The 25,665-nt window shown below is 47.3% G+C and overlaps 1 protein-coding gene across 1 annotated transcript in view; it reads right to left on the bottom strand.

Moving 5' to 3' along the window:
- The window catches only part of STT3A (STT3 oligosaccharyltransferase complex catalytic subunit A), a 160,387-nt gene that overhangs the window by 58,980 nt on the left and 75,742 nt on the right, over nt 1–25,665 (bottom strand). The window contains exons 8-9 of the mRNA XM_069614069.1: nt 25,396–25,560; nt 15,172–15,352 (exon numbers count right to left, since the gene is read on the bottom strand). Of these exons, the coding sequence (XP_069470170.1) occupies nt 15,172–15,352; nt 25,396–25,560 (346 nt within the window). The remainder of the gene's footprint in view (nt 1–15,171; nt 15,353–25,395; nt 25,561–25,665) is intronic.

Raw genomic sequence — 25,665 nt, 5'->3', positions numbered from 1 at the left:
GGAATCCTAAAAAAATAGGATGGGTTAGATGACCCCTCCCCCAGGTGATCCTCCCGCACTGGTCCACCCCCAGGAACTGGATCCAAAAGCGATGGCCGTGTCCTGGCCGCTGGGATGACAAGTCCCCGAGGACTAGCGGGTGAAACACCCTTTGGTTTTCTAAGAGTGTCCATGCTCATGAGTGAGCAGCAGGTGTAAGTGCCCAATGGAGGAAGTGCTAGGGAGAGGTCAGCTGCACTAAATAGTTAAGTGCAGTGTTAGGCAAGATTTTATGTAGTAACTCTGTGGGAGACTACACCAGCCTTATCCTCTTGGCAAAAGGTAACCGAACCTTTGGTATAGGTCTGTACAAGTTGGTAGAGTGACTGAGCAGCCAGACATCTCAAGAGGGGTCAATGTGAGCTGAAGAGATGCAACAGAGATTCACAGTGACAGGTATTCAAATAACACATACTCCAGGTTTCTTTTAAATTATTTATCTAACAGTCTGTTTTTAAAATAAGCCTTCTTTAGAAAGGGCAATATGCAACAATAAAATAAACTTCAAAAGTACACGCTTTCAGTTAGGTAAGTAGTTACCCTTTTAGGATGCCACACACACGCACACTTCCTACACCCCGAGATGACTTCAATAGCTAGGGTGCTGTGAACATTAATATATCACTTTTACACTCAAATACAATACTGAGACTGTGGAAAAAGGAAAAGGTTAGGGAAGGAAACAATGGTTAACAAGTTTCTCTGAAAAGGTAAGTACTTTTCAATCTCCCACTGAAGTATAGGTTAACACTTTCCCAGCTATACAAGTAACTTATATAGAACTTTGAGGGACAGATGTTCACCTGTCCCTCAAAAGGTCAGGGCAAGAAGAGTCTACAGGGAGCCTGGACAGCCAATGTCAATTGAGCAAAGTGTAGGTGAGCTGAGGCACTTCTTGAAGATAGCACATAATTCTTGCACAATGTTATAGAGAATGTTTGTTGAAAAAGAATCAGTGTTGGGCCACAAGCTGGGAGGCTTGCGAGAAGCAAAGATGCCCTTTTGCAGAGTTGCTTGCAGCAAATGCAAGTCTCCAGTGAGAGCAAGCAAGCTACACACAAGTACCCCAGACAGTACCTTAGGTTTGAAGAAGGGTCCAGCTGGCTTCTGTTTCCTGTTGTAGTCCTGCAGATCCTGTTCCTGGGCCTCAATCGTGGGGACAAGAGGGAGGACGTCTAGAGGACTCCTGCACTACGGTTTGAAGGTCGGTGGCAGCAGTGGAATTACTGCAGATCAGCGGCTCTTCGCGGTTTTAGCTGCTCGCAAATAGCATCAGCGCAGTTCTTGGACACCTTCTGGGCTCCCCTTGCTTATGGGGTCCAGCACTCTGTTGAGGTGGCTCAGGCTTGGGTCATCTTGCTTCGAGGAGTCCGGAGGATCTTCCTGGAACTCGGGTCTGGCTTAAAGGCGATGCAATTTATCCTGGTGTTCCTGTCCCTGGCACTCGGTTGCAGCCGCAGCAAAGAAGTACAGCCAGCAGGGAGATGGGTTCCAGTCAAGTTAGTCTTGGGGTCAGTTGGTCCCACCAACCCCAGGGAAGAAGTCATCCGTTCTGGGCTTCTCTAGTCAATTGCGAAATTGGAGCTTCAGCACTGCTGCAGGGCTTAACCGGGCAAACCAACGGTCCAAGAGGTGCAGCAAGCTTCTCTTCCAGTTTCTTTCTTCGGTTCCTTTGTCCAGTGGTCGACTCTGCCTTACTTTCAAAAGACCTCGCCTTTTATGCAGGGTTCTCCCATTCATTCGCAGCCTAGCTGTCACTCACACAGCAAGGTGGCTGTCCTCCAAGGACAGCCAGCCAATCATCTTTGGGTGCATTCCTGTAACCAAAGAGACTAAGCGCAGGGAGTCAGGAACCTCCCTTGCTTCCTGCCAAGCCAGACACGCTGGAGCCAGAGGCGAGCTTCACCTGTGAATCCAGCCAAAGGCAAAACAAACAAAGGGACCACACCTGGTTTGGTGCGCTTAGTAAAAGCCAAGACCGACCTCACAAGCAAGAAAAGGCAAAAAAAGAAGACCAGGCCATTTAGACAAAATGGGCACCCATGGGTGCAATACTGCATCTGAGGATTCAGCCTGCGGTAAAAACCCATCATGGTAAGAAAAATAAACCCCTGCCACCAGCCATTAATTGTATTGAGGTGAACGAAAGTAGACAAAGGGGCTACTAAGTAACCACCCCAGCCCCATCCCCCAGCACTATATTGTAAGATAGTGGGTGCTGGGTCTACAAAGAGAAAACGGTAAGTAAAGTCAATTTCACTTTACTGCTCTTGGAAAAAGTAGTTTACCCAGGAGAAGGTATTTAAACCTTAAGAGAAAGCCAAAGGACTTCTCTGCGACACTGCACTGAGGGTGCTGTGTGTTACATTACAAAAGGCGATGCCTATGGAGTTTGTCAGACTTCAAAAACCAAGAGACACACAAAAGAGTAAACATCAGAAAAAAATACTTGAGTGAGAAAAAAGGTCTCACTCCAGGAGAAAAAGAAATTAAAAGTTATCAAGTCCAGCAAAAGAGCTGGGGGTCTCCAAGGTAGAGGGGAATTAGCACAGAATTGAGAATTCACCCTAATATGCAGGCCTAGAGTGGCATAGGCCAGTGGGTGAAAGGCCACTGCTAGGCGGTGGCGGAGGGTGAAGGTTATTGGGTGTGGGAGGCCAGGGCCCAGAAGGACACAAGGGCCCTGGTCACCGATCTCAGCAACTGTGGGATTAGCAGAGGGGAAGGGAAGGAGGAACTTACAGATCTAGAGGGAGAGTATGTATTAAGACCAACTTCTAGATAGCCCGGCCCCAGACAGCCTTATGGGTGATGCAGAGGGATTTGAATTTGATCCTTGCAGCAACCGGAAGCCAGTGGAGAGGTTTTAGGGCTGGAGAGATGCGGTCTGTGGGCTTGAGGCCAAGGATAAGCCTTGCTGCCCTATTCTGGATTAGCTGCAGGGGTCGTAGAGAGGAAGAGGGTAAATTAAGGAAAAGGCTATTGTAGTAGTCTAGCTTAGAGAGAAACAGAGCTCTGGAGACATTGAGCTTCTGGGGGATGTGAGAAAAGGGAACATTCCTTTGAGAATGAAGAGTTGATAGTGGGACTTCTTGGCAAGGTCCTGAATGTGAGGGAGGAAGGAAAGAGGAGTCAAAGATCACTCCAAGGTTTCTGGCTTTGGATGAAAGACGGGGAGAGCCCACAGAGGATGGCCAGCGTGAGGAGAAGAAAGCGGGAGCAGGAGTCCCAATAGGAAGGAACTTGCTGGCATTGAGGCAGCAATCGTTGAATGTGCACCAGGACTGGATGGCAGACAGGCAGTCGGGAATGAGGGAAGAGGTAAGAAGAGGGTCAGATGGAAGTTTGAAGAGTTGTGCGTCATCTGCGTACCACTGGAAGTTAGGGGAGAAGGTGGAGCGAGATCAGTGTTAAAAGAGCAAGGGAGAGAGGTTGGAGCACTGGGGGACACCACAGGTTGAGAAAGAGGTAGGGGAGCAGAATGTGCCCAGCATAACCTGGGACAGACAGTCACTGAGGAAGGAGATCAGCCAGTCCAGTGCCCGCTCCGAGATACCCACGGTATCGTGGAGATGTTTTAGGAGGATGAGGAAGGCAAGTCCCTTCTAACACACACTACAGAGTGAATACAACCCCCTAGCCAGGAGATGCTTGCAAGGAGAACACGCCTTTTGTTGTACAGAATACAAAATATCAGCAAAGGACTCTGCTGTTAAGAGAACGTTCTGGTTAGTCCTGGTGCAAACAAGTGCTTAAAAGGCTTTGTGGCGTCATCACAGAGTAAAAATCAGCACAACTGATTGGCAATACTATATACATGGGCCTGCTCCATAGGGGATGCCAGGCTACCATTGGTTAGTCCATCGCCGTCAGTCAGGCTCTTCGTGGGTAAGCTGGGCTCATCTTTGAGGCGAGTTGAAGGGCAGGGCACTCGCAAATTACAATGTTGCTTCTAGACTAGTATGCTAAGCCTACATACTATACCACTGTGGCATGCACCTGGTCGGCATGAGAATTTGGATATGGGGAAGGGAGGATAAAATACAGTCACGCTGACCCACACGTTCAGGGCTTCATTGATACTGCACCTCCCACACTCAAGGTCTCCACCCTGGGTTTGATCTTTAATTTATCCCTCCCTGTACCTCATGTTACAAAGGATGCATTTTATGCTGGGAGAAAAACAGTTGCGCATGCTTAGATCTTTTATGGAAACTTGATTTGTGTTGGGAAAGGAGAGTTGCTTGCTTATCACGGAATGCACAGGTGCGGTGGCCGGGGTGGGGGGTGGAGGGGTGGGGTCAGTGGTGTGGGGCCGACTCTGGGCTGGTTGGGTGGGGGTTAGAGGCCTGCTGGCAGCTTAGTGGTGATGAATGGACGCTGCGCGGAGCCTGGTGTTGTCTCACGCTCTTGCCTGGAGCATTCCTCTGAACAATACTAAATGATTGCCACAGTAAAAGGGACATGGGGGAAGTGGATTCTACGGGAACTGGCGGTGTGCATTTGCTCTGCCGCGAGGGTGCTTGGCCTAGTGAAATCTTTCCACGGAGCTCGGCTGATGCAGCGCAGTCACACAAGCCTCTGTTCTCGCCATAAAGACAAAATGGCGTTTCTTTCTATGTGCCTCCTAACGGTATGCATCTGCTGGTCGCGCAATATTGCTTTCGCACAGAGTTTCATAGTGCAGTTCTCTCCCCCTTATACACTACACTATCTCATATGGGGGTTCGACTCACCTGAAAGCGCTTAGGGGGTGGGATATACTCATTTCCATCCCAACAATGGAGTGGTTGACCATGTTAAAAGCAGAGGAGAGATCAAATAGAATGAGGACAGCTGGGGAGTTAGAATCCAAAGATGTGAGCAGTTCTTCATAGGTGTTCAGTAGAGCAATTTCCATGCCTCTGGTTGCTCGGAATCCAGATTGATGGTCGTGGAGGCAACCAACAAGCTCAGAGTGTGAGGTAAGTTTAGGGGAGGGCCAGCTTCTCCAGGAGTTTCCCGAGAAACACGGTGATGGAAATAGGGTGGTAGTTAGCTGGACAAGTGGGGTCTGTTAAAGGTTTTTCAGTAGGGGGCGTGCACAAGGGAGTGCTCGAGGGGGGAGGGGAAAGATCCAGTGGCAAGAGTGGTTGCAGAAATGAGCAAGTGCAGGGGCAAGAGAGCCAATATTGTCCTTAATGGTTCAGGAGGAGCCGGGGGAAACCCGAGGAGACCTTCATGGAGTGGACAACTCTGGAGACTTCAAGTGTGATGGAGAGAAAGGAAGGAGGGTGGGTGGCCGTAGTAGACAAGGGGGTGAAGGAGGGTGAGGGGGCGAGGGACGCAAGAGTACTCAGGATGTCCTGAGTTTAAGTAGTATAGTGTGTGGCCAGTGTGTTGCACAGGGCTTGGGAGGGGTGAGGAGGAGACAGCGGAAGGGTTGGCTGGCTCCCTGCAGATTTTAAAGAGTTCAGCCGTGTTATTGGATGCACCAGAGATGCATCCCCCGAAGAGAACCCTGAAACTAATTTTGTGAAGCAGAAGACATTGTTAAAACCTTTGAAGTTGACCCTTACCAAAGAAGAACTCTGAGGTAGTAGTTTAGCTTGGCATGGGAGTATACCAGATCTTGGAATTGTGTGGCAATATGTTCTGTTTAGGCAGGAGAGTATACCCGTACAGTGAATCACAGTAGTTTATCTTGGCTGGCTGCAGAGTATATCAGACCGAGATCTGGCAAAAGAGTAAACCAGGTAGAAGCTCAAAGTAATCTGCACAAAAGTAGATGGCCAAAATAAACCTACAAACCACATAATGCAACATACAGGATACCGCACCAATGGAATAGTTTGTGACTTGCTTTGCCAAGACAGTTATATAGTCATCTACGGCCAGATCATGGCAGCAAGAGACCTCTCTTAGTGGCCGAATCTTTGGACAGCCGGTGAAAATGTTCACTGAGAATGAAGCATCAAGTCAGATGTGTTAGTTGCTCGTGGCCAGAACCAGAGAGCAGCTGCGTCACTCATGGACTTTTAACTTGGGGGGCAGTGGTGGCACAGAGTACTGTGAGAAACGTGAATGTGTCTCACTTGTTAGTCCCCGGGGATATGTCATCCAGGTGGCCAGGACACAGCCATTGCTATTGGATACAGTTCCTGGGGTGGACCAGTGCGGTAGCATCAGCTGGATGGGGAGTGGAAGTGGGACACCGACGGGTGAGACTTGGTAACCCCCCCCCCCTTCTTTTAACAATCTTTTCCCCATCCTACCCCATGGGCTACTCAAACACTCTTACCCCCCCCTCCTTTTCCGACACGAACACTTTCACACAGCATGAAACACGGACAAACACCAGAGCCGTTTACCCGACATGTCCCACCACAAGGGTCAGGCAAAGTCAAGCAATTGACCAGAATCACACACACCCAATGGCCCTTTTCCTTCACCACAGGGATAAAAGGTGGAGCACAAGAGCACAATACAAGTAAGGTAGACCACACGACAAGAGAGCCAACGCAACCCGTTAGTTCAAGAGGATGAGAAAGACGGAGAAAACCGAGAGGGTGACAAGGAAATGAAATGATGAAATTATATTTTATTTAGATCGTGCTCGTACACAAGTGTTTCAGAGTGCGAAAGGAGAGAAGCGACCTTGCTCTTTCAGGCCAAGGCCTGTGAAACCTCAGAAGAAGGAATTGCAAGACCGTGAACAAGAGCCAGCGTGTGTTGCAGAAGATGTCAATGGTACATGGGGACCTCCTCCGCTTATAACCAAGCCAGGGACAGACACTTGCCACTGTGGTACCAGCCTTGACTCCAGAGACAAGAAAAGCCAAGCGGTTCATCACAGTCAGCGAGTCGAGGGGAGAGCCAATAAGAAACCGAACTGTGTTGAACAAAAGTAGCAAACGGCTAATTAAAGAAAGTACTGTTAACGCGAAAGGGGAAAATCAGCTATAGAAGTCTTAGGCACCACGTGGGTGCTCACACTGGGTGTTTAACTGTTGTTGAAACTATTGTTACCAAAAGGCCTTGTGAAAGGTGAGAAAGGGGTCAAAGTGGTCATACAGGGGTCTAGTAAAATCCTCTGTACAGTCGAAAGCCTTTGGCCGATAGATGATTGTGAACAAAAGGGAAATGAATCCTGCATCGTAAGAACTGTTCAAGGAATTGTGTGATTGACAAAGTTGGCAAGAGCAAACCCGACAGAGGGATGCCTATAAAGAGGGGGAGAAGCCAAAGGTCCTGATAGTGTGTTGACAAGCATGAACCAGGCAGAGGGATGTCCACAGTGAACTGTATAAAAAGACATTAAGATTCATGAATGTTATAGATAAGATTGCGTTGAAAGCCGCAGTGAACCAGATGGAGGGAGGCAAACATTCGAGGAGGGTCTGAGCCCAGACAAGGGATCCAGGGGTAAAGGTCATCACCCAATGTACATGTGAAAAGGAACTTTTTGTTTATTATTTTGAAGCCATCAGGTCCTCGGAGGCAAGAGACTTTTTGTAGAAAAGACACTTAACCACTGAAGGCTCTGAGAGCGGAACTATTGGCTTGTGCTGGGAAAGCTTGAGCATGTGCTGTGATCCGGAATCCTACCTTGTCCTGTGCTCAATACGTGAAGGAAGGGGGACCCCCGGATACCACCTCCTGACTTATTGTTAACACTTCTTTCTTGTGAATATTATCCCACACCCTTATTTAGCGTAAGGATTGGCAATATGTTTCTTACTATAAGCCCTATTTGACGAGACGCCATTACGACCGCCTTTTTATTATTTGATGGTTGTAGCTTGCTCCCATCTTAGATTTAGATTAGGCGTTTTTCGTACCTTCCTATACAGTTTAATAAACACCCTTGAACTGTGACCATTTGTGTGTCTTTACTGTTGCAACCATGAGTTCCTTACCGTACCGAGACTCGCGGCCACATATCCTGTTGGGGGGCGGGGGTGCACGTGAGCCGCACCAAGACTCACGGCCACATATAGGAGAGGGGGGGGGGGACACACGCACCATGACTCGCGGCCACATATTTGGCAGGGGGGGGGGGCAAACCATACCGAGACTCGTGGCTGTATACGCAGGCAGGGGGGGGCAGTGGCAGCCGCACCACGAGGCATGCTCACATATCAGGTGACGGGTGGGGGAGTGGGGCGCACAGATGTACTGAGCCGCACAGCCACATATCCGAGGACAGCCGTACCGAGCCTCGCAGCCACATATCTGGGGGCAGCCGTACCGAGACTCGCAGCCACATATCTGGGGGCAGCCGTACCGAGACTCGCAGCCACATATCTGGGGGCAGCCGTACCGAGACTCGCAGCCACATATCGGGGGGGGGGGGGGGTAATCGGGGTCCAGGGGGGACGGGACTCTTCGGGGGGACTCGGGGTGGCTGGTGTGGTTTTCTGCCACACCGAGACTCGTGCCCACATATCAGGGTAGGCAGCCGGAGCAAGACTTGCGGCCACATATCTGGGGCAAGCTGTACCGTGCCCACATATCGAAGTGGGGGATTGGGCAAGCGGTACCAAGACTCATGCCCACATATCCAGGTGGGATGCCGTCATACAGACACGCGTAGACACATATCGGGGGGGGGGGGGGGAAACCATACCGAGAGTCGTCGCTGTATACCCAGGCAGGGGGGGGCAGTGGCAGCCGCACCACGAGGCATGCTCACATATCAGGTGACGGGTGGGGGAGTGGGGGGGGGGGCACAGATGTACTGAGCCGCACAGCCACATATCCGGGGACAGCCGTACCGAGCCTCGCACCCACATATCTGGGAGCAGCCGTACCGAGACTCGCAGCCACATATCTGGGGGCAGCCGTACCGAGACTCGCAGCCACATATCGGGGGGGGCTCCTCGGGGTGGCTGGTGTGGTTTTCTGCCACACCGAGACTCGTGCCCACATATCAGGGTAGGCAGCCGGAGCAAGACTTGCGGCCACATATCTGGGTCAGACATCTGGGGCAAGCTGTACCGAGGCTCGCAGCCACATATCGAAGTGGGGGATTGGGCAAGCGGTACCAAGACTCATGCCCACATATCCAGGTGGGAGGCCATCATACAGACACGCGTAGACACATATCAGGGGGGGGGGGAGCACCGAGTCTCGTGGTCACATATCAGGGGGTTTGGGGGGGGTGTGGGGGTTGTAGCGTTTGTAGCCGCAACGAGACTCACGGCCACATATCTGGGGGCAGCCGTATCGGGACTCGTGCCCACATATCCGGGGGCAGCCGTACCAAGAAACCATGAACAAAGCTTGCTGCATCCTCCTTGATCATTGAATTGCCCCTTGAAGCACTGCTGCAGTGCTGAAACTCTATAAAATCGACAAGAAGCTCCAGGAAGGGACGACTTCTTCTCTTGGGATAGTGAGACCAACTAACCCGGAGACAAACTTTGTTGGAAGACCTTCCCCCCAATTGGCTGTACTTCTTTGCTGTCGCAGGAACTGAGTGCCAGGGGTCGAAAAATCCATAGTCGAGTGCAATGTCTGAATCTGGCCTAAAGCTCTAGGAGTCTCCCCAGGATCCTCGAAGCAGGACGACCAAAGCTCCAGTCACCTCATCAGAGTGCATGACTCAAGGAGTAAAGTAAGCCCAACCGGCGGCCAAGATCCGCAGTGGTGCTATTTACCGAAAGCTGAAACCGCAAAGTGCAGCTGATGCGAAAAGAGCTCATAGCTGCCGCCGACCATCGAATTGCTGCCGCAGGAGTCCCCAGACGCCCTCCCTCTTGTTCCCACGACTGAGGCCCAGGCACACAGGATCTGCATCGCTGCAACCAGACAGGAGCCAGCTGGAACCGCTTCTTCTAACTGAAGGTGCTGTGTAGATTTGGGGTACTTATCTCATTGTTTGTAGCTTTGCTCTTCTCAGTTGAGACTTGCAGTAGCTGCTTTTCTAGAGTTGATCTCAGCTCTAACCTTCACAACTTTAACAGCGTGTGACCCTACAGTGATTTTTCTTCAAACTCTTTGCAATACGTTTCCTATATAAGAAGTGCCTCAGCTCCACAGACTTTGCTCCAGTTGACTTTGGCTGTCCTGGCTCCCTGCAGACTCTTCTATTCCATTTGACATGGATTCTTACTTCCGCTCATAGGTGATACATTGGTTTCAAACTAATGTTGCTGGGAAAGGTTTTTATCTAGACTTCATTGGAAGATTTAAAGTGCTCACATGGTTTGATAACCTGTTTAACCTTTTTCCTTCCTTTAACCTTTCATTTCTGCCAACCTCAGAATTTAAAAGGTGTCCTAGTTATATATAAATGCAATTACTGTCCTAGTTAGTGAAGTCATCTCAGGGTGTAGGAAGTGTGTAAGAAGCAGCTCTACTAGCTTTGTATTGATTCTGTGAAAGTATTTTAAAGTATATTTGATTGTTGCATACATTGCCCTTTTTAAAGAATGCTTATTTAAAAATGACAGTTAAATAATTATTTTAACAAGAAACCTTGAGTGCAAGTATTATTTGGATACTTGTATTTGTAGATTTCATTGCAACAGCTCTACAGCTCACATTTACCACTCTGAGAGAAGTCTGGCTGCTCAGTCACACTACGAATTTGTGTAGTATAGACCTATACCAGTAGGTGGGTTACCCAATACCAAGAGGACAAGGATGGTGTAGTCTCCCACAGGGTTACTGCATCAATTCTTGCCTAACACTATAAGTGTTTTCACTGGGACTTACCGGACTGTACCACGGTCCCCACCATGGGGGACACCAGGAACACTGGACTGTGGGACAATGGGCAGGTCTCCCCTGCCCACGACAATAGACTTACCTGGGGAATGTTCTGGAGAAAAAAAAAAATGGAAAAAAAAAAAAAAAAACACACCCCACCCCCAGCTCTTTTGCTGAAATTTGTACTTTTAATTCCATGTCTTTTCTGTGTTTCTTTTGGTTGTGGAATCTGACAAACCCCATAGGCATCCTCTTTTACATTGTGTCACACAACACCTTCAGTGCAGTGACACAGGGAAGTCTTCCAGATTTCCCCAAGGTTTAAATACCTTCTCTGGGATAAACTACTGTTTCGAAGAGCAGTGAAGTGAAATTGACTTTACTTACATTGTAACTTTCTAGACGCAGCACACACTATCTTACATCGGGTGCTGGAGGGGTTACTTAGTATCCCCTTTGTCTAGCTTCTCATGTAACATTTTTAGGTTACCCTTTCCTCGATGAATGGCTGGTCGCAGTGGTTTACTTTTAACTACCGTACTGTGCTTTTACCGCAGGCTGCGGGCTGCATTCGCAGCTGCAGTAAAGCACCCAAGAGGGCCATTTTTTGTCAAAATGGCCTTGGTCTTTTTTCACCATTTCTTTGTGGAAAGGTTCTTCATGAGATTTACTCTGCGCACTAAACCAGGTCTGGTCCCTTTGTTCGCTTTGTCTTTGGCGGGATTCACGAGTCGTTAGGGAGAATTCCCATAAACGTGCCAATTCCCCTCACCTTAGAGACCCCCAGCAACTTTGCTGGATTTTGAGGACCTTTTTTTTTTAACCTGGAAAGAGTGAGCCTTTTTTCCCCCCACACATGTATTTTGATGTGTATTTTACCCTTGTGTTCTTTGATTTTTATAGAACTCCATAGGCATCATCTGTTCATTTGTGTCACACAGCACCTTCAGTGCAGTGACACAGGGATGTCTTTTAGACTTCCCAAAGGTTCAAATACCTTCTCTGGGATAAACTACTGTTTCCCACAGAATGCAAGGTTAAATTGACTTTACTAGTCTTTTTAAATTCCTAGACCCAGCACAAATTATCTTCCTATAGAGTGCTGGAGGGGTTACCTAGTATCCCCTGTGTCTAGAAACTCGCGTAACAGTCATATGCTACCCTTTTCTAGCGAAATGGCTGGTGGCAGTGGTTTTACAACAAACTACCATGATTTTTCCCGACAGCGAACACCGGTAGCTAAAAATCGCGTGAGCCATGTTTTTCAAGATGGCGCCTTAAGGCCCTTTGTTTAAACAAGGTCCCAGTCTTTTTTTGCCATTTATTTTTGGAAAGGTCCTAGTGTTTGTCTCTGCGCGCCAAACTAGGTTTGGTCCCTTGGTTTCTATGCCTTTGGTGGGCTTCAGGACTGACGACTTCTCCCCTTGAGTTGGTGGGACCAATCAACTCCAAAGTAAGCCACCTGGACATCCTCTCGGAGCTGGTTGAAATTCCACTGCAGTTGCTGCTGGAACCGAATAGCCAGGGAGAGGAACACCAGATCGTGGGCGTTGCTTTTAAGTTGGCCAAGAGCTCCAGGAAGATCCTCCGGACTCCCAGGGAGCAGGACAGACCAAGCCTGAGCCACCTCAACAGAGTGCTGGACCCCAAATGCAAGGAAAGCCCATCTCGACAGCCAAGTGTCTGCAGTGTTGCCATTTGCTTAGACGCAAGGAGCTGAAACTGCAAAGTGCCACTGAATAGAAGTAGACCCTTTTCCATCGCCGATCGTCCCGTTGCAGTGCAGGAGTCCTCCAGACGTCCTGCCCTTTTGTCCCCACGACGGAGGCCCAGGAACATGGGATCTGCAGAGCTGCACAGGAATAGAAACCAGCCAAACCCCTTTTCTTCTAACTAAAAGATACTGTACAGTGTAAGAGAACTTACCTCTTGTCGTAACCTTACTTTTCTCTGCTGAGATTTGTCTGGGTTGCTCTGTAGAGTTGCTAACTGCTTCTTTACTTCACAAGCCTAATCAGCTTGTGGCCCTGCTTGGGTTTCTTCTTTTCTACAAAGACTTCTAAAACATTGTGCAAGACTTCTACCCACCTCTGAGAAGTGCTTCAGCTCACCTAGACTTTTGCCCTATTGACTTTGGCCTGGCCTGGCTCCCTGAATGACTCTTCTTCCCTCTGACATTGTGTTTGGTCTTCCTTCCAGGAAGGGGTTAACTAACTTTGCAATGGTGGTTACCTACTTACCTGTTTCAGAATATTTTTGTGACCTCTTGTTTTGTTCTAATAACCTTTTTTCCTTTGACATACTTTTAAGTCTGATTCTAAATGCAAACAGTAGTATATCAATGTCCACAGTGTCCTAGTTACTAACGTCACCTGAGGGTGTAGGAAGTGTCTGTGTGCCATCCCAAAAAGGGTACTTCCTGATTTAGCAATATTAAGAGTGAGTATTTGAGTGTATTTGTGTGCTACTATTATATTGCCCCCGTCTGAAGAAGGCGTATTCTAACTGACTTAAATAAATTAATAATTGTTTAATCAATAAACCCTGTGTGTAAGAGTTAATTTGAATACTTGTCACTGAATCCCTGTGTAACTCCCATATAGCTTACATTGACCCCTCTTGAGATAAGCCTGGCTGCTCAATCAATTACACTACCAACCTGTGTAGTACAGACCTATACCAAAGGTTGGGTTCCTATTGCCAGGGTTGTTGTAGTGCACCCAAAAGCATACTGCATACAATCTTGCCTAACAAGAGGTGACAGTTGAAGGAGAGAGTGAAAAGAGACGGACAAAGTCAGAAAGAGCTCCCAAGGAGGAAAAAGAAGAATAATGCTGCCTTGAGTAGGGAGGGAGGAGAGGGATGCCTTTCACCCCCCCTCCCAACGGGTCCCTGAACTTGCTGAGTCGGGCTTTGTCTGCCAGCTGCAGCCCGGCAGGAAAAAGAAATAGCCCAGGGCGCGTGCGTGACGTGGCCTGGGTGAATATGAATGACCGCGTGCGCGGCCGCGTGTGTGGGGCGGTCCCTAGCGGAACGTGGCTTAGGAGGCAATGGCCTGCTCGGTGGCCAACCCGGGTGGGCCAGAGGAAGAGAAAGTCCCAGGCCGCATGTGCGTTGTGGCCCAGGTGAAGAGCAAGGCCGTGCCAGGGAAACCCCACCCGCCCCATGGCCAGGCAGGCAGGTGGTGAAGAGAAGATCCTGAGGGCCCTTGTAAGAGCGCCAGCACTGCCGGAGGGCTGCTACCAATCAGCTCTCCCTGGGGCCAGACGGGGAGAGCAGGAGGAAGCAGAACATACCTGGAGCTCCGACCACAACGTCCTGAGCTGCCGGGGCTCACCGCAGAGCATGTCAGCTGGGCACCTTACTTCGAGGGCGGACCTGGGCAGAGTCCAAGAAAGGCCCACACCTTTGCCATGACAATCTGGCTATGCATATTGCTTTTTGAAAAGAATATCTGGAACCGTTTTTTTACCGAAAGTTGTTTTTATAACTAACTTTCTTGCAAATAGCTTAAACAGCCAATAGAAAATAGGTACAGCTTTCTTGGAAGAGCACACCATGCACTAACCACGAATTAGCAAGTCTTCCCAGTTCTCTTTGGAATTTTCCAAAAACAGTAAAAACAAAATCCAAATCAGGTTAAAAACACGAGAGAAAAAAACTAAACCCACCATACTCTCTCAGGAGTTAAAATTAAAAAGTCCTAAAACCAGCAAAAGAGCTGGGGGTCTCCAAGGTTGAAGAGAATTAGCACAGAAATGAAACTTTTTCCTAACAAAAGGTCAACTAAAAAAGAGTAAAATACTAGGTGAGAGGGGAAAAAGATTCCCCTTCACCTAGTGACAAGGAAAATAGTTACCTAGTCCAAGCAAACCGTTGTGGGGTTGACACAGGTCAGGAAGATTTGTCATTAATATGAAAATCTTACCTAACAAGTACAGAGACTCGTGGCCACTTATCAAGGGGAAGCAATGAGACTCTTGGCCATGTATCCTCGAGCAGCAGCGAAACTCGTGGCCAACTACCTGGAAGCAGCAACGAGACTCACGGTCAGATAGCTAGGAGCAGCACAGAGAGTCATGCCCGTGTATCTGGGAGTATTGTTGAGGCTTATAGACATGTACCCAAGAACAGCAGGAGACTCACGCCCATGTACCTGTGGTCATTATTGAGGCCCAACTCCATGTTCCCAGGAGCAGCAGTGAGACTCGCAGCCCTATTGCCAGGAGTATTGTTTTACAGATGCAGAAAAAACCTTCGAGAAAAGTTAGTACTTGGGTTGCATCAGAACTTCTTCTGCGAGAAGAGATTTGTTTTAAAAATACAATCCCATAAAACCCCCTGTGTTTCCCCTAGTTTCTGATGTTTGTTTCAAGGATCACCAGACAAACCATCCATCGATGGCCAGTTTTGTAAAATGAGGAGCAGATATTTTACCTGTAAGCATTAGAACACCTCCAACCGTGAGCAGGACAAAGCCAACGAGAGAGATCACACTCCTGAAGAGGACTTCAAACTGCTGCGGGTTCAGCTTGCTGCGCAAATAATCCACAAAGGCGTGAATCTGGCATAGACCAAACACACCAAAAGCAGCCATGTGCTCCGATGACAGGACAGGCTGTGGGGAGATTAAACAAATGCAAGCAAGGTGAGAAGAAGTACAATGCAGTGAGTTCATTATTATTTTCCATTCAGAAGCCTTTGATTTTCCACCTTACTTGAACACACATTAATATAATACTTATTTGAAGTAGTTATGCTGCAATAGAGAATTGCTCATTATAAACCCAATTTTGGAACCTGCATAGCCAAGTAATTGTAAAGGACTGTCTCTATCTTTCCATCCATTGTAATATTTCAGTCAAAATTAGCCTGTGCCATTAGAAAGAAAAAGCCAGTTGTGACTGATGCCAAACATTCATCGATATGGACATATATGCCGACTGGTCCGCTAAGAGACCCCTAGCTCCCTCAGGTTCTGGTGTGCAATTTAGAGACCCAAAGATCCCCGAGGGCACGGGAGTCCTATAGTCAGCGTGTTTCCCTGTGCAAGTCTCTGCTCAGCTGTGTGCACTTCAATAGTTGGTGGTAGCCTTGGTTTCACTCAATCCCAGTCCTTATGAACGTCCTAAAAAAAAAAAAAAAAAAAAGACCCTCGACAGGCCTCCACCGACCAAAGTAGGTTAACTTACACCCCAACTCCAATTTCTCCACAGACCACTTGCTGGTGTTCCGAAATCCACCAGGCACACAATGTTCTGTGCTTGGTCCCATCGAGGATTGCCATGGGGTTGCATGTGCGGAGGTCATTTTCGGATGCAGGACTTGAATACAATTGGTTGCGGTGCCCCCGGAATCTGCTCCAGATAGCTTCCACTATAACACACACATGAGGAAAAATGAATACTTTTGCTGGGCAGACCACCTTAAGGATGCAGAAAGGGTGTGCTGCAACAGTTACCACGGTGAGGAGACAACAGGCGATCTTCAATGGAAGAACAAAGTAGCAGACCCAGCGCAGCTTCCGTTCAGGAAAGAAGACTGGAAATGTAGGCGCAGGCATCTTATTACACAAGTTGATGGTCCTCCACATTCCAAGCATGCATTCGGCACAGTGACGGCTGCAGTGAGGTAGCTCAGGAGAGACCAGGTCAGTCCACTAGCTGGTCCAGGGACACTTCCAAAGGTTTAGAAGGCACAGATCCTAGAGCAGGGGTCGAGGTAGGTTGTGGTTCAGGGATTGAAGCACTGACAAGGGTCTTCTGGAGATCATGCGGGGGATCGGGGCTTCAACCGGGAAGCTCTGGAGTCAATGCTGGTGACCTTCAGGGGTTATCCTCGGTCTCGGCTCTAAAAATGGTCTTTTGAGTAGCTGCAGAAGCCCTCCTTTTTGCCAAGATTTGGGCTGGGAGTATGCCCAAGTCTACCAATTGCAAGGGTATGCACCATTCAAACAGGATTTGCCTATCCATCATGGATAGCTACTGCTCACACCTGCCTAGCAACAGCCATTCAGGCACTGGTGAGGTGTATTGGAACAGACAGTCCCAGCCCCCTCCTATGGCCACCCACAAACCACTGCTGAACTTGCCAAAGCCCCAGCTTTCCCCAGGAAAGGGCTTACCATATAAGGCATTTCCTGACCCGAGAAGGAAAGAAGTTAGCCAAAGAACAAGCAAAAAACCTTGTGGCACAGCCGTTTTAGGGCACTAGCCATTTGTAGTAAATGCAAAAGTGCACAATTAAAATGTTCCAAAATAGTGAAAGTATCACTGCTGCAACAAGCTTTTCTCAATCAAAAGTAGCTTTATTCTGGCATAAGCCATAAAAGCCCACACCAATAAGCATTTTGACAAACATTTTTGACAATACACATTTATTTTAAATGATATAGCAGCATCATTCCCCCAATAATGTTAAAATAAAAGTTCCCATGCTAAGAGCGTTGTCTTGGCCTGGTCAGTACAACAATGAGATTCAACCAATACATTCAATAGGATATAGGACCCAACGTTGTACAACATGATCAGAATACACAGGTTAGGGAGAAGTCTCAGACATGTGCTAATTCCCTTCTACCTTAGAGACCCCCAGCAGTTTTGCAGGACTTCAGGACTTTTTTTAATTTCTTGCCTGGAGAGAGTGAGACCTTTTTCCCCACTCTCCCGTGTATTTTAATGTGATTTGGACGCTGTGTTTCTTTTGACTTTGGAGTCTGACGCGCTCCACAGGCATCATCTTTACATGGGGTCACACAGCACCTTCAGTGCAGTGGCACAGGGAAGTCTTTTAGATTTTTCAGATTTAAATACCGCCTCTTGGTGAAACTACTGTGTCCAAGAGCAGTGAAGTGAAATTGACTTTCTAGACGCAGCACACACTATCTTACAATAGGGTGCTGGAGGGGTTACTTAATATCCCCTTTGTCTAGTTTCTCATGTAACAATTTTAAGTTACCCTTTCTACAATTAATGGCTGGTGGCAGTGGTTTACTTTTTCCTACCATTGTGTTTTTTTTTACCACAGGCTGTGTTCGCAGCTGTAGTAAAGCACCCATGGGTGCCTATTTTGTCAAAACGGCCCTGGTCTTTTTTCACCATTTCTTGTTGGAAAGGTCCCTCGAGATTCACTCTGCGTGCCGAACCAGGTTTGGTCCCTTTGTTCATTTTGCCTTTGGCGGGATTCACGAGTGAAGGCCACCGCTGGCTCCAGAGTGTCTGGCAAGGGCAGGAAATGAGGGAGGTGCTCAAAACTCCCGTGCTTAATCCCCATGGCTAGAGGAAAGCACCCATAGATGATTTGCCGGCTGGCTGTCGGGCAACGACGGCACCCTGCTGTGTGTTTGACAGCTAGGCTAGAATGAATGCCAGAAACCTGCATAAAAGGCGAGGCTTTTTAGCTTGGAATGCAAAGTCGACCACTGGAGGAAGGAATCCGAAGAAGAACTTGGAGACGCCTGCTGCAACTCCTGGACCGTTGGTTTGCTCGGTGAAGCCCTGCTGCGGTGCTGATGCTCCGAATTAGTTTCGACTAGAGAAGCCCTGCAAGGACGATTTCTCGCCTTGAGTTGGTGGGACCAATCAACTCCAAAGTGAACTCGTTTGGACATCCTCTCGGAGCTGGCTGTACTTCCGCTGCTGGAATCAAAGTGCCAAGGAGAGGAACACCAAATAGAGTGGATCGCTTTTAAGTCTGACCCGAGTGCCAAGAAAATCCTCGGGACTTCCCTGAAGCAGGACTGACCAAGCCTGAGCCACCTCAACAGAGTGCTGGACCCCAGATGCGAGGAAAGTATAGAGTGGTATCCGAAAGTCTGCAGTCCTGCCATTTGCTGAGACAAGGGGAGCTGAAACCGCGAAGTGCCGCTGAATTGAAGTTTGCCTATTGCTGCCGCCGACCTTCCCATTGTGTTGCTGGAGCCCCCAGAAGTCCTCCCTCTTGTCCCCACGACTGAGGCACAGGAACAACAGGATATGCAGAGCCACACAGGAACAGAGGCCAGCTGGAACCGTTTCTTCTAACCAAAAGGTACTGTTAACTTTAAGAGGACTTACCTCTTGCGGTGTAGCCTTACTTGTTCTGAGTTGAGACTTGTCTTGGTTAACCTTGTAGAGTTGCTTGCAACTTTGCCCCTCACAAGCCTCCCAGCTTGGGGCCCTTCACGTGATCTTATTCCTCCAAACCTTTCTAAAATCATTGCGCAAAACTTACCTGCAAAGAAGATCTTCAGCTTCCCTAGACTTTGCTCAACTAAAATTGGCTGCCCTGGCTCCCTGAGACAATCTTCTTACCTCTGACTTTCTGTCTTCACCTTTCCTCCTGGAAAGGGTTAATTTACTTTGCATTGGAGCGTTCAAAAAGTACTTACCTGTTTATGAACTGTGTTAACCTTTGTTTGATTCCCCTATCCAACCTTTGCACCAAACTCAACATTGCTCTAAATGAACTAGTGATAAATCAATGTCCACAGTGTCCGAGCTATTTAAGTCACCTGAGGGCGTAGGAAGTGTGTGTGCCATCCAGAATGGGCATCATCCGATTTAGAGAAAGAGTGTTTTGAAGTGTATTTTGAAGTGTTGCATGTGTTGCTCCCTTCTGAAGAAAGCTTATATAACTGACTGTTAAATACATTAATAATTGTTTAATCAAGAAATCTTGAGTGTAAGAGTTTATTTGAACACTTGCCACTGAACTTCTGTGTAACCACTCCACTGCTTAGATTGACCCCTCTTGAGGTAAGCCTGGCTGCACAATCACGCTACCAACCTGTGTAGTACAGACTTATACCAAAGGTTGGGTTCATATTGCCAGGAGGTCAAGGTTGCTGTAGTCTTCCAAAGGATACTGCACACAATCTTGCCTAACACATTTAGCAGCATCTTTCGCCAGATAGAATGACACAAAAGTTTTCAAGTTAAAAAAATTGACTTGATTGGCACATAAGTAATATCAATCAAATACATGCAGTATATTCGCAGTCCAAGCAGGTACGACTCAGTCCAACTATTGCAGTATTAAAAGGAAGATTGTCCCAGTCTGTCACAGTAATGCTAGTCTAATAATTGGCCAGAACAGAGCTAGAACATGGGAGAGAAGACTCCCGACCCATCCCTTTTAAACCTTTTTCATCGGAGGGGCGGGTAGAGTAGGTAGCTGTTACCTTTAAATACCTGTTGCCTTAGCAACCATGCAGAATGGATATATTTGGCAATCTTATTGACTGCGGCCTGATTTGCGGTAGAAGGGTCAGGGCAGAGGCTTTAGTTTGAACATCCTCCATTCTCAAAGTGGGTTTCAAATAGCTCTCAATATGCTCAGATCTGCGCAAAAACAAGAGAAAATGATTAAATGCTTCCGGTGCCTGGCCGCATAATGGGCAAGTATCAGTCATCCTTCTACCCCCATTTTTGGTAAATTAGACCAGTCTCAAGGTACTCATCCTCAAATCCATAGAGAGGCTGTGGGCATACTATAAGATCTGAATATGTCTCGTAGGCAAACTCAACTTAATTTCAATGTAAGGTTATACCCAATTTCAATTTTTGGCAATTAGCCACAATTTTTTCCCCTGCAACAAGTTTTCACTGTCTTCTTAACCCTTTGAAATGGCTACCTAATATGTTCCCTCAGGATTTTACCAAAGGGAGATCTCATCTACATCAATGAGAGCTTCGTTTAGATGCCCGATAACCCCCACCCTGCCATTTGTAAACCCATCAGGTGCTCTAATTGCTTACAGTATGCCCCAAGTTCTGGTGTGGACCATAACCGTAACCAATAAAGAACTGCTTTAAAATGGAGTTCAACAGTTATGGGACGCACATCCAGCCCGGTATGGATTAATGCATTGGGGGTTCCCCTGGACAACATGAGCATGCCCTTCAAGAACTTAGTGTCCCCTTTTTCTGGCTCAATCACATTTGAGTTTTCCCAAATCTCTGCCCCGTAAGAGGCAGGAGGTTCGCGGTGGTTTATTATATAACTATGGCCAGAGGAACAGCGCCTCTACCATGACGGATAAAAAAAAACTCCTCACACCATGTTAGGAGTGTTTTCCTAAAGTTCCACTTAAAGGTAGGACTTTAGTAAGCTACCCCAGTGGTTTGTAAATCCCCAACTGTTAGTATCAGTCTGTACTACTCAGGGACCTCGTTAGAGTGGCAGAGCAGTCAGGCTCATCTTAAGAGGAAGATGTGAGCTGTAGGTAAGTACACTGAACCCAGCTAGTAATGCATATCAAAGAAACACTTGCACATACATTTATATTAAAATAGAGATTATATTTACACTGAGTCACTGTTAAATACTTAGCACAATAAGCCAACACACAGTTCAAAAGTCCACTTCATAGTGGTAATAACGCGCAGTAACGCGCACCCACAAAGTAATACAGTAATTGCATTTAGTCAGCATACACATATAAGATACAGTTGGTTAGTGTTATCCTAGCAGAGCTTCAGGGCCTAGGGGCAGTTTCCCTGAAGAGCAAGTCTTTTAAAAGTCCAAACGCAACCCTAGCTAAAAAGCAGTTCGGAGATATGCTACTATGTGGCATTTATAACGCGCCTGTACACAAGTGTTTCTAGGAGAGGCTTAAAGTCTTGAAAAAGCAGCAGAAGTCAAAAGTTCCTGTGGGTACTTTCAAGTCTCTAGGAAACAAGATACAAGAAGACTTAACCAACGTTGGAAACCCCTGTTGAAGGACTCGCTTTTAGGTAAGAATTGGTGCAGCCACACCATGTGAGACTACACAACACTCATCTGCTTGGTATTCGGTAACCCATCTTTTGGTATAGGTCTGTAATACACAAGTTGGTAGTGTGACTGAGCAGCCAGGCCTATCTCAAGAGGGGTAAATGTGAGCTGTACAATTGAAATCCGTACACACAAGTAGCCAAGTAACACTTACACAAGGTTTCTGTTATAAATAGACATTTATTTAGTTAACATCAATTTTTAAATAAGCGTTCTTTAAGAAGGCAAGTCATGCAAGCATACTATTAAAATACTTTTCCGAATCAAGACAAGTTAGTGGATACTCTTTGGATATGCTTCCTGCACAATTCCTACACCCTGAGGTGACTTCAATCACAAGGACAGTATTGGCGGTATCCAGTCAATGCCTCGAATACAAAGCATCGAGAGAAAAAGCATCGAAAAAAAGCATCGAAAAAAATAAGCATCTAATGCATTTTTTTTAAATGTAAAGGTTTCATTTTAATTGTAATGGGTTTTAAAGGGTAAAAAAAACAGGGGTTGGGGGGCCCCGCGACCCCATTAATTTGTATTTTTTATTTTTTTTAAACAAATACATTCGATGCTTTTTTTCGTTGCTTGGTCTTAGATGCTTTGTCATTCGATGCCATCACTATAAACCATGGCATGTATATATCACACTAGCATACTTTGCAGATTCTGAGGTTGCAGACAGGAAAGGTTTAAGGAAGGAAAAGGTTAAACAGATTGTTAGGCAAGATTGTATGCAGTACCCTTTGCGTGCACTACAAAAACCTCGACCTGGCAGTAGTAACCAAACCTTTGGTACAAGTCTGTACTACACAGGTTGGTAGTGAGGACGAGTTCCAGGCTTATCTGAAGAAGGGTCAATGTGAGCTGTAGGGGAGGTGCAGAGTTTCACAGTGACAAGTATCCAAGCAAACACACACAGGGTTTCTTGATAAAACAAATATTAATTTATTTACAAGTCAGTTAATGTAAGCCTTCTTCAGAAGGGAGCACTGTAAAACACTGCACAAATACACTTCAAAATAATACACTCTCTTAAGTTCAGAATCAGTAACTACCGATTTGGGATGGCAGTGACCTACACCCACAGGTGACTTCAATAGCTATGGTGCTGTTGACATTAATGTATTACTGTTGGCATTCAGAATTAGTTATGAGCAGCAAAAAGGGAAACGATTATTAGAGCAAACAAGATACCAGAAATATTTCTTAAGCAGGCAAATACTTTCAGATCCCACAATAAGAGTCATTCAGGCAAGAGTCTATATGGGCTGAAGCACTTCTTTGAAGCTAAGTAGAAAAGTCTTTGCACAATGTTTCAGAAGTCTTTGGAAAAAAAAAAAAAAAAAGATCAATGTAGGGCCATAAGCTGTTAGACTTGTGAGTAGTAGAAGGCGCAGGCAACTCTACAGCAAGAGGTAAGTTCTCTGACTTTACAGCACCTTTACAATGAAGAAAAGATGCAGCAGAGGACTCCTGTTCCTGTGCAGCTCTGCAGATCTCACTGTTCCTGGGCCTCAGTCGTGGGGACAAGATGGAGGACGTCGGGGGACTCCTGCACTGTGAGGGTCACAACTTGCAACCGGCAAACTTCACTTTCAGTGGTTGTTCAGTGTTTCAGCTCCTCGTGTCTACTGCAAATAGCAACGCTGAGGTTCCTGGCTGTCGAGATGGACTTTCCTTGCTTCTGGGGTCCCGCACTCTGTTGAGGGGGCTCAGGTCGGTCAGTCCTGCTACCTGGGAGTCCCGAGCTCTTGGCCAACTTAAAAGCAATGCACACAAACTGGTGTTCCTCTCCCTGGATCTATGGTAGGGTGCTGGAGGGGTTACTTAGTAACCCCTTTGTCTACCTGCCCATGTAACATTTTTATGTTACCCTTTCTACAATTAATGGCTGGTGGCAGTGGTTTACTTGTTCCTACCATTGTGTGTTTTCCCCTGCGGGCTGCGTTCGCAGCTGCAGTATAGCACCCATGGGTGCCCATTTTGTCAAAATGGCCCTGGTCTTTTTTCGCCATTTCTTTTTGGAAAGGTCCTTCTTGAGATTTACTCTGCGTGCCAAACCAGGTTTAGTGCCTTTGTTCATTTTGTTTTTGGCGGGATTCACGAGTGTAGCGAGCCTCTGGCTCCAGGGTGTCTGGGGTAGGCAGGAAGTGAGGCAGGCACCCGAAACTCGCTGTGCTTAGTCTCCTTGGAGACCCAAATGCACTCTGTGATGATTGGCCGGCTGACTGTCTGGCAAGGACAGCCACCATGCTGGGTGACTTGACAGGTGGGCTGGAATGAATGGGAGAGAACTGAATAAAAGGCGAGTCTTTTGGCTTGGAAGGCAGAGTCGAACACTGGACGAAGGAACCGAAGAACTTGAAGAGGACGCCTGCTGCAACTCCTGGACCGTTGATTTGCCCGGTGAAGCCCCTGCTGCAATGCCGAAACGCCAAGTTCGCATCAACAGAGAAGCCCCTGCACGGACGACTTCTTCCCTTGAGTTGGTGGGACCAATCAACGCCTAAGTAAGCCACCTGGACATCCATCTCAGAGCTGGTTGAATTTCCACAGTTTCTGCTGGAAACCGTATAGCCAGGGAGAGGAACACCAGATTGTGTGCGTTGCTTTTAAGCTGGCCTAGAACTTCAGGAAGATCCTCCGGACTCCCAAGAAGCAGGACTGACTGAGCCCGAGTCCCCCACAGAGTGCGGGACCCCACAAGCAAGGAAAGTCCATCTTGACAGCCAGGAACCGCAGTGTTGCTATTTGTGGTAGACGCGAGTAGCTGAAACACTGAACATGGACTGAAAGTGAAGTTTGCCGGTTGCAAGTTTTGACCGTCCCAGAGCATTGCAGGAGTCCCGACGTCCTCCCTCTTGTCCCCATGGCCCAGGAACAGTGAGATCTGCAGAGTGCAGAGCTGCACAGGAACAGAAGCCATCAGCTGCATCTTTTTCTTCATTTCTAAGGTACTGTAAAAAGTCTGAGAGAACTTACCTCTTACTGTAGAGTGCTTGCAACTTCTACAACTCACAAGTCTAATCAGCTTGTGGCCCTACAATTGATTCTTCTTTTCATCAAAGACTCCTAAGAACTTGTGCAAAGACTTTTCCATTTACGTACCAGAAGTGCTTCATCCTATACAAGACTTTTGCCCATTTACTTTGGCTTAGCCCATTGAATTGTAGGACTCTTCTTGAAGGATCCAAAAGTGTTTGCCCGCTTAAGAATATTTGTGGTCTCTTGTTCTAATAACCTTTGCATTTTACCAACTTCTAAGAGTATTCTAAATGCCAACAGTAAGATATTAATTAATGCCCCCAGTGCCCTAGCTATTGAAGTCACCCGTGGGTGTAGGTTGTGTCTGTGGGCCATCCCAAAAGGGTCTTTACTGATTTAGTCACTAGGCGTGTACAGTATTAAAGTGTATTTGTGTGTTACTATTATATTGCTCCCTTCTGAAGAAGGCTTATTCTGCCTGATAAATTAATAATGGTTTATGCAAGAAACATTGAGTGTAAGAGTTTATTTGAATACTTGTCACTGTGAATCTCTCTGTAACTCTACTACAGCTCGCATTTACCCCACTTGAGTTAAGCCTGGCTGCTCAACACGCTACCAAACTGTATTTCACGCTTATACCAAAGGTTGGGTTTCCTATACCTGTAATGAGAGTTGTGTGTAGTGATCCCAGAGGGTACTGCATACAAACTTTGCCCAACAGTCGGCTTGCCAACCCGAACCATAAGGCTGGAATATTCCTCCAAACACTAAACCTTAAAGTACCACTACACTAAAGCAGGCCCACATCAAATCACAGATTTTCTATAGAAAACCTGAACATTTAAATCAAAGAATACCCTAGAAACCTTCGATTTTTGGACGCAGAGAAGCTGAAATGAGCACCAGTGAGCATATGGTCCTTACCTGAAAGCCAACGAAGGAGATCTGCATGGAGAGGATGGTGCCCAAGCAGTACACTGTGCAGTAAGCCACGTAAATCCGGTGCGAGAACCTTCCCGTCAGCATCAGCACTAAGACGTGCAGCGGAATCAGGTTGATCAGGAAGACGTAGCCGCCCCAAGATGAGACCTAGGCAAGTGTAGAAGTTCATTGATAAAGCGTGCGGAAGATGCCGGAAAAGACAATACGCGCACAGCCCTGCAGCCAGGACTGGCAATGGTGGAACGATGCGCT

This window comes from Ambystoma mexicanum, chromosome 9 (assembly GCF_040938575.1).
Source record: "Ambystoma mexicanum isolate Mex_15411 chromosome 9, UKY_AmexF1_1, whole genome shotgun sequence".
NCBI lineage: Eukaryota > Metazoa > Chordata > Amphibia > Caudata > Ambystomatidae > Ambystoma > Ambystoma mexicanum.
The sequence above is the reverse complement of the archived record's forward strand: the minus strand, read 5'-3'. Positions and strand labels throughout refer to the sequence as shown.